The following is an 18,303-nucleotide window of genomic DNA, read 5'->3' as shown; positions in this document are numbered from 1 at the left end:
CTTGTCTAATGTATATCTTGCAATCACCATGAAGATGGAAGTCTTGTCCAATGGACTAAGTATTCTAGTCCTTTTGACAAACTGTTTCCTATAGTAATATAGGTCTTCAAATTACCTTAGCTGAAGGACTTCCTGAAATCACCTAAATACTCTTTTCCTTTGACTGAATTCTGATAAAATTTTATAATTATGATGCTTTTACGCTGTGTAGCTTGGCTGCAAGAAGAGAATACTATTCAGAAATCTGGACTGTACCTCAGTGGGGTACATTTTACTTTATCTGTAATCGGCTCTTTTAGAAAGATCAGCAATATGCAATTATTTAAAAAATAAAATAAGCACTCCTTTATATATTTGGGAGCTGAGATAAACTAGGACACCCTAGGCATATAATTTGCTTTCTAAGCCCTAAAGAATTTGTTTTTCAAAGAAAACTTTATTAGCTCTGAATTATTCTCATGTAATCATGTTCAACTTAAGATGTCTAAGTTCCCTTGTTTTCTTCAAGAAAAAAATCTTCTTTTTTTTTTTTAAAGAGAAATTGCTTGTGACTGATCATGAGCGCTGGTCTTTTTTTTTTTTAATTATTAGCACCTTTTAAATTTTTATTTATTTATTTATTTATTTATTTATTTATTTATTTATTTATTTGGCTGTGTTGGGTCTTCGTTTCTGTGCGAGGGCTTTCTCTAGCTGCAGCAAGCGGGGGCCACTCGTCATCACGGTGCGCGGGCCTCTCACTATCGCGGCCTCTCTTGTTGCGGAGCACAGGCTCCAGACGCGCAGACTCAGTAGTTGTGGCTCACGGGCCCAGTTGCTCCGCGGCATGTGGGATCTTCCCAGACCAGGGCTCGAACCCGTGTCCCCTGCATTAGCAGGCAGACTCTCAACCACTGCGCCACCAGAGAAGCCCCAAGAAAAATATCTTTTTAACAAGACTGTAATTTCCTTGAGGGCAGGCAAAGCTAGGTCGTGGTCATTCCTGTATTCACATATAATGATGAAGTGTTGTTTTGTATGGTTAGACACTTTTACATAAAATCTTGCTTTGAATGGGATGTTTGTTTCACCCTGGAATTCATATGTTAAAGACTAACTAATACCCAACGTGATGGTATTTGGAGGTGGGGCCTTTAGGAGGTGATCATGTCATGAGGGTGGAGCTTCATGAATGGGATTAGTGCCCTTATAAGAGACATGAGAAAGATGATCTCTCTCTCTCTCCCTCCCTCTCTGCACCATAGCAGGATATAGTAAGAAAACATCTTTTTGCAAACCAGGAAGAGCCCCCTCACCAGGAACCAAATTGGCTGACACCTAATCTTGGACATCCTAGCCTCCAAAAATGTGAGAAATACATTTCTGTTATTTAAACCACCTAGTCTATAATATTTTGTTATAGCAGCCAGAGCTGACTGAGACAGATCTCTTAACTCCTCACCCATTCCAGGAGGTAGACATTATCTAGATTTTATAGATATGATAATAGGATCTAAGAGAGGTAAATAACTTGCCTAATGTCATGACTACTAAATAGCAGTGGGAAATTTGAACCTGGACCATCAAAATAAAAGTTAGAGCTAAACTACTACAGTAAGTGCTGGGAGCACAATGGATTATAAAGTTGATAGCACCACAGATGGCTTCTAGAAGTGAAGAGTCTGCATATTTGCATCACCACCTCACAGCAATGTTCTTCATAACTGCCAGTCTGCCATAGTTTTCCAAATTCTTTTCCAGAAGCAGGGACCATGTCGTGTGGCACATACTAGGAAGTCAATAACTATTCATTGAATAAATTAATAAATTTGCCAAATTTGTGCTGATCACATTTTATCAGAAAACTTAACTATTAAATCTTTACACAACGGCCTAATAATCATATAATTGCCTTTCATGGTTAGTTATTTCCCAATTTTGAAGTCCCAACCTGGCTAAGGTATCAAAGTAAAATGAAATCGCCGGTATTTGACAATTTTCATGGATAAAAACCAAAAATGATATATATTTCAACCTAACTTCACATAGCATTTTACTTTCTTTACCTAAGAAATTTTGGATGGTGAATTTCCAGTGTTTAATAATCTCACACACCTATATTTATATACTTAATTTTCAATTAATTTTTGTAAAAATCCCTAATCATCTCTTCATTTTAAATGTAACATATTCTTCTATTTTCTATGACAATCATAATATTGTATATATTCTGTATTGTCTTTTGAAATTCTTTTCTCAGAAATCTTTTTCTACAAACACATTTATGTGCGATTTGAGAAATTTATCATTATAGTCTGTGTTCAAACATGAAACATTTTATGAGAGGATGTATATAGAAAACTTAAATCTAATTGAATATAAGAAGAACATTAACTTAAAAATTATTAATATAATAAAAAATAAATAGGATTTTGAAATAAATGCTTCTGTTATTCATAGTATGGAATCTCAAAGTATAGTATTTTGAAATTCACTTAGTGGATTAATTCTTTAAGATTACCATACCATTTTTTTAAATTAATGAACTATTATAATTTTTAGAGCAGATTAAGGTTTATAGTAAATTGAATGGAAAGTTCAGAGGGTTCCCACATATGTCCTCCCCTAATACACCCCACCTTCTCCATCATCAGATCCCTAATTAATGTTGTATGTCTGTTACAGTTGATGAACCAATATTGATACATCATTATCAACCAAAATCCACAGTTTACATTAGGGTTCATTCTTAGTTTTGTTCATTCTGTGGATTTTGACAAATGTATAATGACATACATATACCATTATAGTAGGATATAAAATAGCTTCACTGCCCTAAAAATTCCCTGTGCACTACCTATTCATTCCTCCCTCCCCCCAAACCCCTGGCTACCACTGAACTTTTTACTATCTCCATAGTTTTTCCTTTTCCAGAGAGTCATGTAGTTGGAGTTATATAATATGTAAACTTTTCAGATTGGCTTCCTTCACTTAGAAATAGAATTTAATGTTCCTCAATATCTTTTCATGGCTTGATAGCTCATGCCTTTTTAACACTGGAGAAAATTCTTTTGTGTGGACATACCAGAATTTATTTATCCATTCACCTATTGAAGAAATATTTGTTGGTTACAAGTTTAGCAACCATGATTAAAGCTGGAATATTTGTGTACATTAGTTTTCAACTCATTTGGGTAAATACCAAAGAGCATGACTGCAGGATTGTATGATATGAGTACATTTAGTTTCATAAGAAACCACTAAAAAATCTTCCAAAGTGGCTGTACCATTTTGCATTCCCTCCAGCAAAGCATGAGAGTTCTTGTTGCTCCACGTCCTCCCCAACATTTGATGTTTCAATGTTTTGGATTTTAGTCATTCTAATAGGTGTGTAGTGGTATCTCATTGTTTTAATTTGCAATTTCCTAATGATGTATGATGTTGAGCATTTTTTCATATGCTTATTTCTGATCTGTATATCTTCTTTGGTGAGGTATCTGTTCAGACATTTTGCCAATTTTTAAAATGATTTGTTCATTTTCCTATTGTTGAGTTTTAAGAGTTCTTTGTGTATTTTGGATAACAGTATTTTATCAGATATGTATTTTACAAATATTTTCTTTTATTCTGTGTTTTGTCTTTAAATATTCTTGACAGTATCTTTTGCAGGACAGAAATTTTTAATCTTAAAAGAGCCCAACATATCAACTTTTCATTTAAGAGTTGTGTCTTTGGTGTTGTATCTAAAGAGTAATCTCCAAACCAAAGATAAACTAGATTTTCTCTTATGTTTTATTCTAGGAGTTGTATAGTTTTATGTTTTACATTTAGGTCTATGATCCACTTTGAATTAATATTTTGAAAAGGATGTAGGATTCGTATCTAGATTCTTTTTTTTTCCTTTTTGCTTGTGAGTGTCCTAGTACCACTTGCTGAGAAGTCTATCCTTTCTCCATTGATTTGCTTTTGCTCCTTTGTCAAAGATCAGTTGACTGTATTTTTGTGGATCTATTTCTGGGCTCTTCATTTTGTTCCATTGATCTATTTGTTGATTCTTTCACCAACATCACATTGTGATGACTAATGTAGCTTTATAATAAGTCTTGAGTGTCAGTCCTCAGACTTTGTTCTTCTCCTTTAATGTTGTCTTGGCTATTCTGGGCCTTTTATTTTTCTGTATAAACTTTAGGATCAGTTTGTTGATATTCACAATATGTTTGTCAATATCCATTGGAATTTTTATCATGATTGCATTGAATCTATAGATAACTTTGTAAAGAACTGACATCTTAACAATTTTGAGTCTGCCTACCCATGAACACAGAATAAATTATTCTTAGGTTTATATCTAAGTCTTTCCTTTTTTTGGCACTAATGTAAATGGTCTTGCATTTTTTATTTTGTTCATTCCAATTTTTCATTGCTGGTACATAGAAGAACAATTGACTTTTGCAGATTAACCTTGTGTCCTGCAACCTTGCTATAACCACTGGTTAGTTCTATGAGATTTTTATTGATTCTTAGAATTTTCTAAATAGATGATCATATCATTCAAGACAGTTTTATTTCTTTCTTCCCAACTGGTATGTCTTTTCTTTCCTTTTCTTGTCTTATTTCATTAACTAGTACTTCCAGTACAATGTTGAATAAGTGTGCTGAGAGGGGACATCCTTGCCTTGTTTTTTATCTTAGTGGGAAATCTTCTAGTGCCTCATCATTAAGTATGATGTTAGCAGTAGGTTTTATTGCAGATGTTCTTTATCAAGTTGAGGAAGTTTCTCTCTGTTCCTAGTTTGCTGAGAGTTTTTATCATACATGCGTATTGGATTTTGTCAAATGATTTTCTATATCTATTGAGATGATTTTGTTTCTTGTTTATCTGGTTGATGTAATGAATTACATCAATTTATTTTCAAATGTTAAATCAGTTTTGCTTACCTAGAATGAATCCTACTTGGTCATGGTATATAATTCTTTATATACACTGTTTAATTTGATTTGTTAATATTTTAAACTTCAATGAAATTTTTTAGAAATCTTTAACAGCACTTTAAACTTTGTGATGGATATGTGCATATAAAAGAAAGTTGAGGTCTGAGACTCTCAAAAAGGCTTTGGTTAGAGTAAAAGCCAAAGCTAATGCCATTTTAACAAACTAGAAACTGTCCTTCCTCCAGTGCTTAGCAGTGTGACAAAGTGATCCCCCTGCAGAACAAGAGCCCCAGGTCTATTTAAGTTTCTTCACTTAGGAACAATATGTTAGAAGAATACAGTTTTTTGTATTTTGAAAAGGTAAACTTGATTCATTCAATAAATATCTATTCAATGTCTCTTTTGGGTTCAGAGCTGAGAAAAAAAAAAAAAAGATGGTTTCATGGAGTTCAGTCTATGCTGGAAGGCATCCACGTAGACAGATTAAGTACAGTGACAGACACATACACAGGGCTCTGAGCTCATAGCAGAAGGACTGACAAACTCTACCTGATGCAATAAGAAAAGACCTCACAGAGGTACTGGCATCTGTGATCAATCCTGAAACTGGATGTAAAATTTGTCATCAAGGAAGAATTGGAAAGACATCGCCAACATAAGGAACAACATAAGAAAAAATGGAGTGTGAAAGTTCATGTGCCTGCCTCACTGGATGTACAAAGTGGGGGAGAAGTATGTGAGCCAAGGCTGGAAAGTCACAGCCAGGGATGGTGATAAAGAAACCAGCAGTACCCTGCTAGAGAATTTGAATTTATATCCTTCCAGTGATAAGGAATCTTTAAAGATCCTTAGTTCAAACATTTTTTTCAGTCATTGTATCAATGAAATTAAACTTTTGCTCTTAAGAGAATATGATATATACTGAACTGACTGACAATACTTAGAAAATCATTGTTATTTTGTTTGGAAATACTCCAAAACTGAAACCACAATTCAACCACAGTTGTGTTATCCACATTCTCCTGTCTCCTGAGACAATATCTTCTTCTGTTTCATTTTTTATAAATTCTTTTGTACATGTGTGTCATGGGCCTAATTTCTGCATCCTGTGTTCCATTATTAGTGATCCTTGTAGCTAGATTAATATTTAGAGAACCTTCATGTCATTTCATTGGATATTCAATAGTATGCTTTGCTCCAGCGATGTACTTTTTGAAACTTAAGTATAATTTAAGTGTACATATTGAAATTCAAGTGAAGTAAATACTTCAAATATTAGAATTCTATTTAGTAGATTTATATAATACTTAGAAATATTTTCATTTTAGAATCTGAATCTGACATTTCTGTTTATACTTTGGTACAGATTGTACTTGCAATCAGAAAAGTAAGTTTATTATTCAGCATTTGGGTCAAAGTGGAAACGTCTCAGGCATGGGAGACATTTCTTACAAATGAGAATTAGACAATATTAGGACTGGAAAGTTCTGTAGAGAATGCTTAGTAAAATAATCTTGGCTTACAAAAGATTTACAAAAACATTAAATACCCTAATGTCACAGAATAAATTATTGGAAGAGATAGACCAAGCCTTAAGTTTTATTTTGAGATAACTGTACTCTATTATTGAAGCAGATTAATATTTCTAACCATTATTAGTTTTTATCAGTTATTTCTTTTCAAGGACCAGCAATACAAGTGCTAACTCCAAGCTAAGAATTGTTGACCATGATTTTTATTGCCAAGACTTTTAATGAGACTATAGATGCTTTTTATGAATTATCTGACCTAGTATCTCTTTCTTTTATAAAAATCAAGTGAAATAGAACCCAAAATTTGCAAGTCACAATGATGAAGAAATTTTCTAACTTATATTTTGCCATTTCATAATTCCAAAGGGTATCTTATTGAATTTTCAGGTTTTAAGAATTGCTTTTTATTTAGCATATAATACATCATCATTCTATGAAAAACTGGGGCAGTAATAATCAATAAGGTGCAAGTAAATTTTATGTAGAATGATGAAAAATTTTTTCATGTTTATTCCTGAAATTATTTGCCCTATAATGTGTACTTTAATTTACAATTAGAAGAAAGTAACAATGCATTTTTATGTAGGGCTAATGATTTAAGATAATATCTGCAATTTGATTTTTAGAGACTGTAGCTTAAACTCCATTAATTTGTTCCAGGATATGACATAGCAATTGATTTTAAGCAATTTTATTCAAGATAGTGTATACTGTATTCCAACTCTTTTTTTTTTCCTAAGTAGGCCTTTAGTAGAAAATCAATTTATAAATGAAAGAAAAAAGTCAGTAAAAAAGGGATAAAAAAATTCTCCCAAAACAATCTTTGTTCTGGCCACTTAGCTTTGTAACAGAGCAGCTTATAATATACTTTCTATTAAAAATCCCTAAGGGAAAAAAGAGAATAAAACCATATGTGGTTTCAGAATAAAAGCAGGAGTGAAAGTAAATATTAATAGAAAAGAGAGACATAATTAGCAGTTTAATGTCCTTGAACTTGCAAGGAGGTGTTTTCTTGGTGTGTTATATGGTAAACACTACAATGCATTTCCGCAGTCTTTTATATAATCTAGCGTAGAATGTCAAAGGAACAAACAAAAGTCAATTTTTCTCTCTGGAGAACAAAATTGTAATCTTCAAATATCTATATTGAATAATTAAAATAGTTTTTACTTGCCAAATCCTGGTAATGATGATCAAAATTCTCTGAGGAAAAATAAGGTTTGTAAGAGTTTTCATTATAAAGAGGATGAAAATGGTCTTTCACAGATTTAAGGATTTCTTAAAGAACCATCAACCTAATATTAAGATGTAACAATGATCAAAAATATACACTATATCTGAAGTACATTGTCATTAAATTCAGAAATCATATGACAACTTTTCTTCATATTTACAATTTGATTTGACTGGGCTTTAGGAAATGGTTTATAACTGCATTCCATTAGTTTACATAAAGATTGTTGGACATTACATCAAGACAAAGTTTTAGAATTATAAGATCGATGAAGCAAGAGCACATGCATGATGTAAAAAGTTTGTTGCTTTTAAGAACCTAAAAGATGGATACAATTGCCATTAAGAAATTACTTTGATGAATCATGGAAGGGGTAGAATATAGACAGAGTAGGAGTGACACACTACCCCTACGTACATTGTCTGTTCTGGCAACGTCAGGTAACTTAATTTAGCTCATCTAATAGCCAGTTCCTCTGACTCCAGAGTTAAAAAGGTAACCTGGTGGTAAAAGTAGTGACCCCAGTATGAAGTGCAGGGGGAGGTTCCTGGGGTAATGTTATAGTTTTACTGTTCTTCTCCATGAAAGGGCCACAGTCTCTAAGAAAAGGAAAGAAAAAGATAGGCACAGAGGTCACATTAGGCAGAGGAGTGGTTCAGTTTCATGATAACTGAAAAGCAGAATTATGCATGACGGAAACTGGAATGTGGGCATTACAATTATCTCTCTGTGTACTTGTACTTGCCTATAGTATATCCTGCATAAAATGAGAGTGATCAAGTTACACACTAGTTTATTAGAGAAAATGGATCATGAATACAAGAACCATTAACTTCTGAGGGAAAGGTACAGCATGAATGCACATCTTTTAGCATTGCCTCCAAATCTTGCCAACCTCACTGGCACACATTGCTCCTTTACTGGGCTGAAATTCTCTTTAGCATTCAATGACATTCCTACCAATAAATGAATCACATGAACCAAATGTTGCATGGCAGGAGGTGATACCCTGTAGGAGATCAATGCAACAATACAAACTTTTTGAGTGTATACCTGTCTATTTATTAAAGTGATGAAGGGAATGGGGAAGAACATGGTGAGAAAGAAGGGACTAGAAAGAAATTTCCATACATGAGATCAAATGATTATGAGAACATTCTAAAAGTATTAAATGAAATAAAAGTAAGAAGTAGTAGTGAAATGTGTTATGTGAGCAAGTGAGATAGTGGAAAATTGCAAAAAGTTCTCTTGAAAATATATAAAATATGTAAGCAAGCAGAGTACACTCATTTTTACAAGCATTGCATGAGCTCTGTATGTAGACCATCTTCTCTCCAAAGCCCACTCAATACTCCTCACACCCATTCCCAGCGCCTAGTCTGTTGTGGGCGCTCAATAAATATTAAACAACCAGAGCACAAACTATTGTCAAAAGTTTGGAATTCACAGGAATCAATACTATTGTTATTATACTTTAACATTTATTGAGGGTCAACAGCATGACTTAGTCCACATGTGCAAGTAGGTTATTTTATAATCACATATTAAGCAAATAATTAAATACAATATGTATCAACTACACCTTCAGTTTTACTCCATTGATCTTAAATGTAAAATTGTTTCTCTCTTTTTTTATAGTGTTGACACATCATGAAGTATAAACATTTATTTAAATAAATAAGTTTCTCTCAGAGAAATCACTACTCTTAGATATTATTAACATTCACTTGAAAGTATGGGATCAATCTACAACAAATACACATAGCAGATTCTAAATAGACTAGTACATGTACAAAGAATAGAAGAATCTGAAAAGTGTCTGAGGACAATGACAAACACACAAAGCATGTAATATCAGTTGGGCTTCACTTGTGACAATTTAAAACACTAATACAATTATGTAGGGTACCATTGTTTACAAAATAGCAACAAAGGCAAAGAAAACAGAAAGTCTTCAAGTGGACACAAATTACTGCACTTATGAATTTTAAAAGATTTCTTAATTTAAAGCAAAATATAAGTTTTATTACAGGAAATGAACTGCATTTGATACATTTATGATCCATATGCTCCAATTTTACCCTTAATAAAATGATTACTAATTGTGTTCAAATTTATTCTTGGTGGTTAATAGGTACTCAAATTCTCTTTAATCATTTTTCATGAATATTTTTGTCATGTTTGTACTTAAGTGGATTTTGAAGTGATTTTTAATTGTTAAGAGGATGGAAAACTATAACTAATGTTTCTGTAATGAAATTTTCAGTTTAATTTTGGGATACTAACATATCCAGGTTTATAAAGTGTGTTTTCCCTTAACATTTGAGTCTTAGAATCCTAGAAATAAAAGTCTTTCTAGACCAGCCTTCTCCTATGGAAGGAAGAGCCTTTTTATTCTGATATGAGGAACATACTACTTAAAAACTTTGTTGAACATAAATTTTTTTATGATTCAAAGGAATAGAAGATCATCTAATTCTGTTCTATAATGTAAAACCAAGAAAAGTGAGGATAAGGCCTTACGTTTCTATATTTAGACATACATTGGCCTAATTGGGCAATTACTAAATTTTCTCTCTCATTTTAAGTTTTTTTTAAATTTACAATATAGAAGGTGCAATTGCTAAATTTAATTTATTCAATATCTTTATCCATATGATAGTTTACCACATGCTGTTTTGTTATGTAAGAGTACCATCTACAAAGATCATAATAATGATATAATTAATGAATAATGCATATTTAATTATTAATTTGCTCTACTTTTTTTACTTTAAAATGAGGGTAATTAGATGATTTAATCACTTATCCTGGTTTCTGAAATATTTGGCAATCTTTGCTATCAGAAATCACATTTCATTTACTAAAATATCTTAATTGTACAGTATTTAGAGGCACAGATCATTGATATCTGGATCACCTAGTATTCTTTTCTTCAACAATTCCTCTATGTTTTCATTCAACCCACAAGTATTTATTGAACACTTCCTACATGCCAGCACTGTTACAGGCCCTTAGAACAAACTCTTAAAGAAAGCTTTAAGTGATATCATGCACAGGTGTGAATGAAAGAAAAAGAAAGATGATATGTGAATGATTTGATTTATTACTATTTTCTTCACCTTTTCATTGTTGGATTGAAATCACTTTGAAGGAAGAAAATTAGAAACAAGGAGATGCTGGGACTCCAATCTACAACTCAGATCATTAAAGTTAGTTGTCTTGACTGGTCTCCTTCCCTGCCACAGTAAGTAAGAAGTCACTGGATGCTTCCCTAGAGTGACTGCTTTGATCCTCTGGCTAGTAACAAGCAAATACTACGAAAACTTTTCTTCTGAGAGAAAACAAGATTGAAAAAGAGAGAGGGAAATTGGATTTAGGTGGACAGGTCAATTTTGAAAAGTAATACTGAGGAAAAAGTACACTAAAAATGAGAAATTAAATATCAAACAATAAATAAACCAAGCTTAATGAAATGTGATGTACTCTTTCTAGATATAATATACAAATATATAAAGACAAATCTTCATACAGTAGCACATATTGTGATGTTTTATCTTTGGCATTCCTTGGCTCTCACTATAAGGAGAGCAACATGTATTGTGGAACATATTTGTGTCTCCTGATGCTTCTAGATAATTGCTTTCTAAACAAGAGAAATCGTTAATGGTGTCTGTGGTGTGTGTGGGTGTGTATGTGTGTGTGTGTTGCTTTAGTGTGGGAAAATTTATAACGAGTTTCTTAATACTCAAAATTCTGGTCTAGGCAATTTAAGATCTTTATGAGAAGAATAACTAAAAACCACATGATCCATCATGAATTAAAGATAAAACAGAGATACTTTTTTGGACTTCTAAAGAGGTTAGATTAACTAAATTTCTAATTCTTAAACGTTATGAGGTCTAGTTCACTAAATTACATAAACATAAAATTTATTTCACCTTTCACTATATGAATTTTCCATAATGTAAAGTTTAGCTTAATCGATGTTTCCCAAGTACAATTATAGTGCAGACTAAGTTCAGAGGTTCAGTGTACACAGTTTTACATAGATCACACAGTGTATTTGAAATCTATTAAGAATTATGAGTATCATAGTTTTTCCCTAGTACAAGTCAATAAGTTCAAACTTAAATGAAAATAACTCTTTATAAACTATTTAACTGTACTTCAAAGAATTATGAACTAGTTTTAGATTATTTATACTTCTGAAAATAACTAAAAACTATATAAGGAAGAGAAGTACACAATAGTCAAAGCATCAACTTATGTATAAATATTGGAATATTATGATGAAATCTGTAGAATGTAATTGATTTATTCTCACATAAATTCCTTGATTTATTAAAATCACAAAATATGTATTTTCATATAAATTATTAGTCATAGATGTACCATCACAAAAGTATGTAAGCTATCCAAATACCTTATTTCTTATGATTTGTAGTTAAAAAATGAGGTCATTGCTTTACAATATTTAAAACTGAAATGATTTACTAAGTCAATATAAAAAGTCATTGAAAGAATCTCTTATTGTTTTTACATAAGCCAAGAGCCTAAGTGTTCATAAAATAGAAAGTATTTTTAATAAAAGAATGAATTATAAAATCACCTGAAGGAGTAAATTCACATCCCTAAGAGCCATTTCCAGTCTCCAAACTATTTGAGGCAACATTATAGAATTAATGAAACTGAGACCAACATGAAGGTAAGAAGACATAAACAATCTGTGCTTAATCAGTTATATGTTAGGTACTATTATTAATGTGGACATTTTATATTCTAGTCAGTCTTCTCTTAATTTGCTGTGGCTATAAAAACAATCTGCAAATGCTGTAAGATGAGTAACCAACGTCTTTATACTGGAGGGGAGAAAAACTATGAAGCTTAGTGAAAGCAAAGTGTTTTGATTCTCATTTATATTGAAGCTGATTTTATAAGGAAAAATGCCTAAGTAAATACTATATACTTAACTAGGAGTTTATATTTTTTCATATCCTTTCACATACGTTTTCTTGTTTGAACTCCACATCTTGTCAGACAGGCAGGTCAGGTATAATTAACTCTATTTTTTAGAGAAGAGATTTAGGCTCAGAACCTTGTCTAAGTCAACAAGTTGAAATTGGGATCCGTGCTCCTAGAGCTCTACTTTATATTTCAGAGACTAAAGTATCCACCTCAAAAAGAAGTTGACAGAAACATTTTATTGAATTCTAAAGTCCAGGTAGTCCACAGAAGCCAAATGAATTTGAAAACTTATTCAATGTGATTTAATGTGATTTTTCTTTTGAAAAGCCAAAGGAAATAAATCCTTGATGAATTTTTTAACCTTAGTTTACTTATCTGAAATGTGAGGGTTTGAAGGATTTTCTTGATATATTTATGTAAAAATATCTAATTTCTGATATTAGGAATTTGTCTCAAATTTAAGAGAGAAATGATTTTGATTTCATTCTTGACAAAATTATTGCTACTTCTGATTTCATCTATTTATTATAATAAATAATACATATTATAATATTATAATATAATATATATATATATATAAAATATATTAAAAGCCGAAGAGTGGGGGGGAACAAAAAATATGTTAATATAAATGTTTCAGACATTACATGAAATTTCTAAAAATCTTATATTTGTATTTGTATGGAAATATGTATGGAAATATGTTAATAAAAAAAAAAAATTATTAGCACTGAGCTCTGACAGAGGTCCAACATCACTTCAAATGCTTTTACTCTACTCTGATGTAGCATTTTTCTCAAGCATATTCTAGAATGATATATTTATTATATAGCTACATTAAAAAAAAGAAAATACATTATTTATGGCATTATGGTTTATAACACTGAAATTTTAGACCTCTTGGGAGCATCAACTGTTGAAGTCGTAATATAAACGCAAGTAATTTACCTGTATTGCTGGTTTTTTGCTTTGTTTTAACATATTACTTTTCAAGCAGTAGAAATTGTTTTTGCATAAACAGAATTGTGTCACCTCTATTCTTTAAACTATGATCAGTCAGGTGGTGTTAAAACCACAAAACAAACAGAAAAAAATGTCTACCAATTGCCCTGGAAGATTTCCTTATTCCCAACAATCTTCAGCATTTCTCTTGTAATTAAGCCGTCTGTGGAGCTTTCCTGTTCTGAACTTACACTCAAAGTTTAGTTATACAAAAGAACAAAAACCCAGATTGCCACCTCACATTCTCCCTGGCACAGAAGAACATGCAAGGACAGTGAAAGAGAGCAATCGATTTAAAGGTTATTGTCGTCCGCCTGTCTGAATCCAGTGCTTTCCTCCTCATGTTGTTGTCTTTCTAAAGAAGATAATGTCAACCTCCTTCATTTTTTTTTACCTTGCTCCACTGTCTTGGTTGTTTTCTCTTCCTTCTTTCCAGGTACAGCTGCAAAGCAGAGATAAGGTTTAAATAAAATTCCAGATGTAAATGCTGCTTCTGCTCAAAAAGGCATTTTGTAACTCATTCAATGCCAAAATTTTCTTCTGAACAACCTATTTTAAAGCTTTTTCAATATTTCTCACTTCTCTAAAATCCAACTGAAACCTACTATTATAAATCTACTCTTAAAGAATTAGAGAAAAAAATAATCCCTTGCCCTCTTCTTACTAGTTTTTGCACACTGTTTTCTATCTTGTTCTTTTATACTCTGCTTTGATAAACAAGCTCTATGAAGAATTCCGTTTGACAGGATTATGATTAATCGCCTTACATTCCAGGTAATTGCTGGAGCCACTTAGCGTCTTGAAAATGTCAACTAGATGCTCCTTTAAATTCAAGCTTAATGTTGCTTAATCAACTCAAAGGACAGTGTAGTCATGCTTGAGATTTGCTTAAATATTAAATGAAGTCATTCCAAATCACAAGTAACCAAAAAAGAAATAAGAATTATCACTTAGGTGCTGTTTCCCATGAACTACTGAGATCTAACTACTCTCGGTGGAGTATTATCTGCTTACCTTGTTATACATCCAAGAAATAGAAATGATTCATACAAAATCAGTGTACTGAAATAACTGATTCAAGTAAGGATCTTCAGAGGACATTAGCAACTATTAGATGAAGGATGAATGGGGAACTGGATATTGCCGTCATACCCAGGTATCACCCCCAAGAGTTGCATGGGGAAAACTGCAACTTGGAAATGAAGAAATGTGATTGTCATCAACTTAACCCACTGAGGAAACTTAGAGCCACTCATTCACAATAGGACATCCAGACATTCTGTGCTTCCTCATGACATGCAGTGTGATGTACAACTGTATCACCTCTGAAGTATTCTTGCCAAAGCAGCCAACTGGAATCAAGTTAAGCCAAAGGTTAAGCTTTCAGGTTAATCAAATATAAGATATAGAGAACATATTAAATAATATTCTGAAGAAACAATTACATAAATCAAGTGTCTACAGAGTAAATGATCATGACCTTTTCAAAAAGTTAATGACATGAACTAGAGACAGAGCAAGGGAAAAAATGACTTTTTTATATAAAACTTGCTAAATTCACTCAGTTGTAATAGTTCATCTGTATATTCTTTTGAATTTTTCAAGCAGATAATTTCACCTGTGAATAGTTTTATTTTTTACTTTTTTATTCTTGTACTGATTAATTCTATTTCTCACCTTATTGCACTGATTAGAATATCCAGTACAATGCATAATAGAAGTGCTGATAGCAGACATCCTTGTCTTGTTCCAATTCTCAGGGAGAAATCTTTCCATTTTTCTCCATTGAGTATAATAATTGCTAATGGTTTTAATTTTAATTTCCCTAATAATTAGTGATGTTGAACATCGTTTCAAGTACCTGTTGGCCTTCTATATGCCTTCTTTGGAAAATTTCTATTCAGCTCCTCTGCCCATTTATTAATTGGGTTTTCTGGTTTTCTGTTGTTGAGGTGTATGAGTTCTTTATATTTTTTTGATATTGACCCCTAACTGGATATATGATCTGCAAATATCTTCTCACACTCGGTGGTAGGGCAGGTTGCATTTTCATTTTTTTGATGGTTTCCTTTGCTGTTCAGGAGCTTTCTAGTTTGATGAGTCCCATTTATTTGTTTTTTCTCTTGTTTCCCTTGCCTGAGGAGACACATCCTGAAAGATATCGCTATGACGAATGTCAAAGAGCATACTGCCTATATTTTCTTCTAAGAGTTTTATGGTTTCTGGTCTTACATTCAAGGCTTTAATCCACTTAGGGTTCATTTTTTTGTGGAAGGTATGAGGTACTGTTCTAGTTTCATCTTTTTGCATGTGGCTCTCCAGGTTTCTTTGCTCCTTTTTTGTAAAATTTTCCACATATGTGTGGGTTTATTTCTCGGCTCTCAATTACATTGCACTGATCTATGTATCTGTTTTTCTGCCCATACCATGCTGTTTTAATTACTATAACTTTGTAATATAGTTTGAAACCAGTGCATATGATACCTCCAGCTTTATTCTTTTTTCTTAGGATTCCTTTAACCATTCAGAATCTTTTGTAGTTCCATATACATTTTAGAATTTTTTGTTCTATCTCTGTGAAAAACATCCTTGGGATTTTGATTGGAATTGCATTGAATCTGTAAATTGATTTAGATAATATGGACATTTTAGCAATGTTCATTCTTCCAATCCATGAGCACAGAATATACTCACTTTTTTTGACTGTCATTTGCTTGGAGTATCATCTTCCATCCCTTTACTTTAGCCTATGTTTATATTTAGAGCTGAGGTGAGTCTCCCAGAGGTAGGATATAGCTAGGTCTTGTTTTTTAATCCATCCATCCACTCTGTGTCTTTTGACTGGTGAATTCAATCCATTGACATTTAGGATAATTATTTACAGAGGAGGACTCAGTTCTGCCATTTTATCTTTTGTTTTCTGGGTGTCCTCTTTTCCTTGTGTTTCTGTCTGCCATTTTGGTTTGATGGTTTTCTATGATGTTTTGTATCTTCTCTGGCTTTCTGTCTTTGAGTTTGCTAATTCTCTCTTCCATATCATATTCTCTTTTCCCAATGCTTTCTAATGCATTCTTCATCTCATTTATTCAATTCTTCAGCTCCAGAATTTCTGTTTGGCTCTTTTTTAGAGTTTCAATTACTTGAAGTATTCCTTCTGTTCATTAATTCTATTCCTAAGCTCATTGAACTGCCTTTCTGAGCTTTTTTGTAGTTCATTCAGTTTCTTCAATCAGTTAGATTGCAATATTCTGTGACTTTAAGTTTGGTTTCTGGAGAATTATCATTTTCTTTTTTTGATACTGTGTTACTGTGGTTTTTCACGGTGCTTGATGTGTTGTTCCTCTGCCAGTGCGTTTGAAGTAGCGAATATCATTCTTGTTCAGGTAAAGCTTTTTTTTTTTTTTTTTTTTAATCCTAAGGATTCAACAGGTTAGAAATTAGAAGGCTTTCTTTTGTTTTCCAGTAGGTGGCACTATAGAACAAGTTTTTGGTTTCTCTCACCTGTGCTGCCTCTGGTTTTATTTGAGAGTCAGCATTTTCTGCCCTCCACCACCTCTATCAGAGGTGTCACCCAGTGCCCTTGTTACTGTTGCTTGTGCCTCTGGGGTAATTGGTACCTTGCTGCTGTTGGTATTGCTGGCACCACCACCTGGGGCATCAGGATGGTGGGTGCTTCTGCCACATCTGGGCTCTCCTGATTTGCAGGCTCCAAGGGGTGGGTGGGGTGCAGTTGGAGTTGCAAGTGCCTCTATATCAGGTATTGTCAGATTTGTGGGCTTCAGCACTGCAGGCAGGGAACAGGGGGCTGGAGTCGTGGATGGCTCTGTGGCTGGAGGAACTGGGTCCCGGTTATCTGTGGCCATGGGCACCACTACATTCAGGAGGCTAGAGTCCTATGTATTGCTTCCCTTGCTGCTTTTGGGTTCTCTGGGGCTGCAGGCTTCGCTGCCACAGCCAGGGGACCACGACTGCAGGGGCTGCCTCCACTGTTTCCCCAGTTCTACCTCCTCGATGTGTTCCCGTCCATCCACCTTTAGATGTACAGATATGTGGAATTCTCTGGCATTCTGATGGGCTGGGCAGAGGCTTTCTGTTGAGTTGTTAATGTCTCACAGGTTGTAGATTGAAGGGGGGAGAAAAGGAAGCATCTTATCTGCTGTGATGCTGACATCGCTTGCTTCATTCTAGGCTCTTATTTCACTATGTTTTCCTCGAAGACTCAATTCTTTCTTTCCCCTTAACACCACTCAACATATGCCCATTAGTTACAGGGGCTTGCCTGGGCAGTGAGGCTTCCATGGAATTGGGGTATGTTAGAATTCTGGTAAAGAGTGGAGAGTGGTAAGGAAATATTGTGCAGTTTGAAATATCACCCATATGACACATACATTACTTCTGGCATATACATCTATAGGATTAGCATGACAAACTCTTATTTCCAAGGATGTAAGAATGTAATGTTACCTGCCCAAGGGTTATTGCCTGGAGATGTCAATGACTGAAACAATGGAATAAATCACTGACTGTGGAAGACAAAGTCTTAAATCTTGGATACATATTCAGGTGGAGAGACAGGAAAGAGAGGCTTCTCATCACTTCTCAGACAATGCTAACAACTCAATCTATTCACAAGGCCATCTTTTCCGGCTATCATTT

General features: G+C 33.4%; 1 protein-coding gene across 1 annotated transcript in view; it reads right to left on the bottom strand.

The window, feature by feature from the left end:
- TRDN (triadin) overlaps positions 1-18,303 on the bottom strand; it is a 341,870-nt gene that overhangs the window by 85,673 nt on the left and 237,894 nt on the right. The window contains exon 22 of the mRNA XM_068550829.1: positions 14,042-14,089. Coding sequence (XP_068406930.1) covers positions 14,042-14,089 — 48 coding nt within the window. The remainder of the gene's footprint in view (positions 1-14,041; positions 14,090-18,303) is intronic.

Source organism: Eschrichtius robustus, chromosome 9 (assembly GCF_028021215.1).
Source record: "Eschrichtius robustus isolate mEscRob2 chromosome 9, mEscRob2.pri, whole genome shotgun sequence".
Taxonomy (NCBI): Eukaryota; Metazoa; Chordata; class Mammalia; order Artiodactyla; family Eschrichtiidae; genus Eschrichtius; species Eschrichtius robustus.
This window is presented reverse-complemented; position numbering and strand designations above follow the sequence as displayed.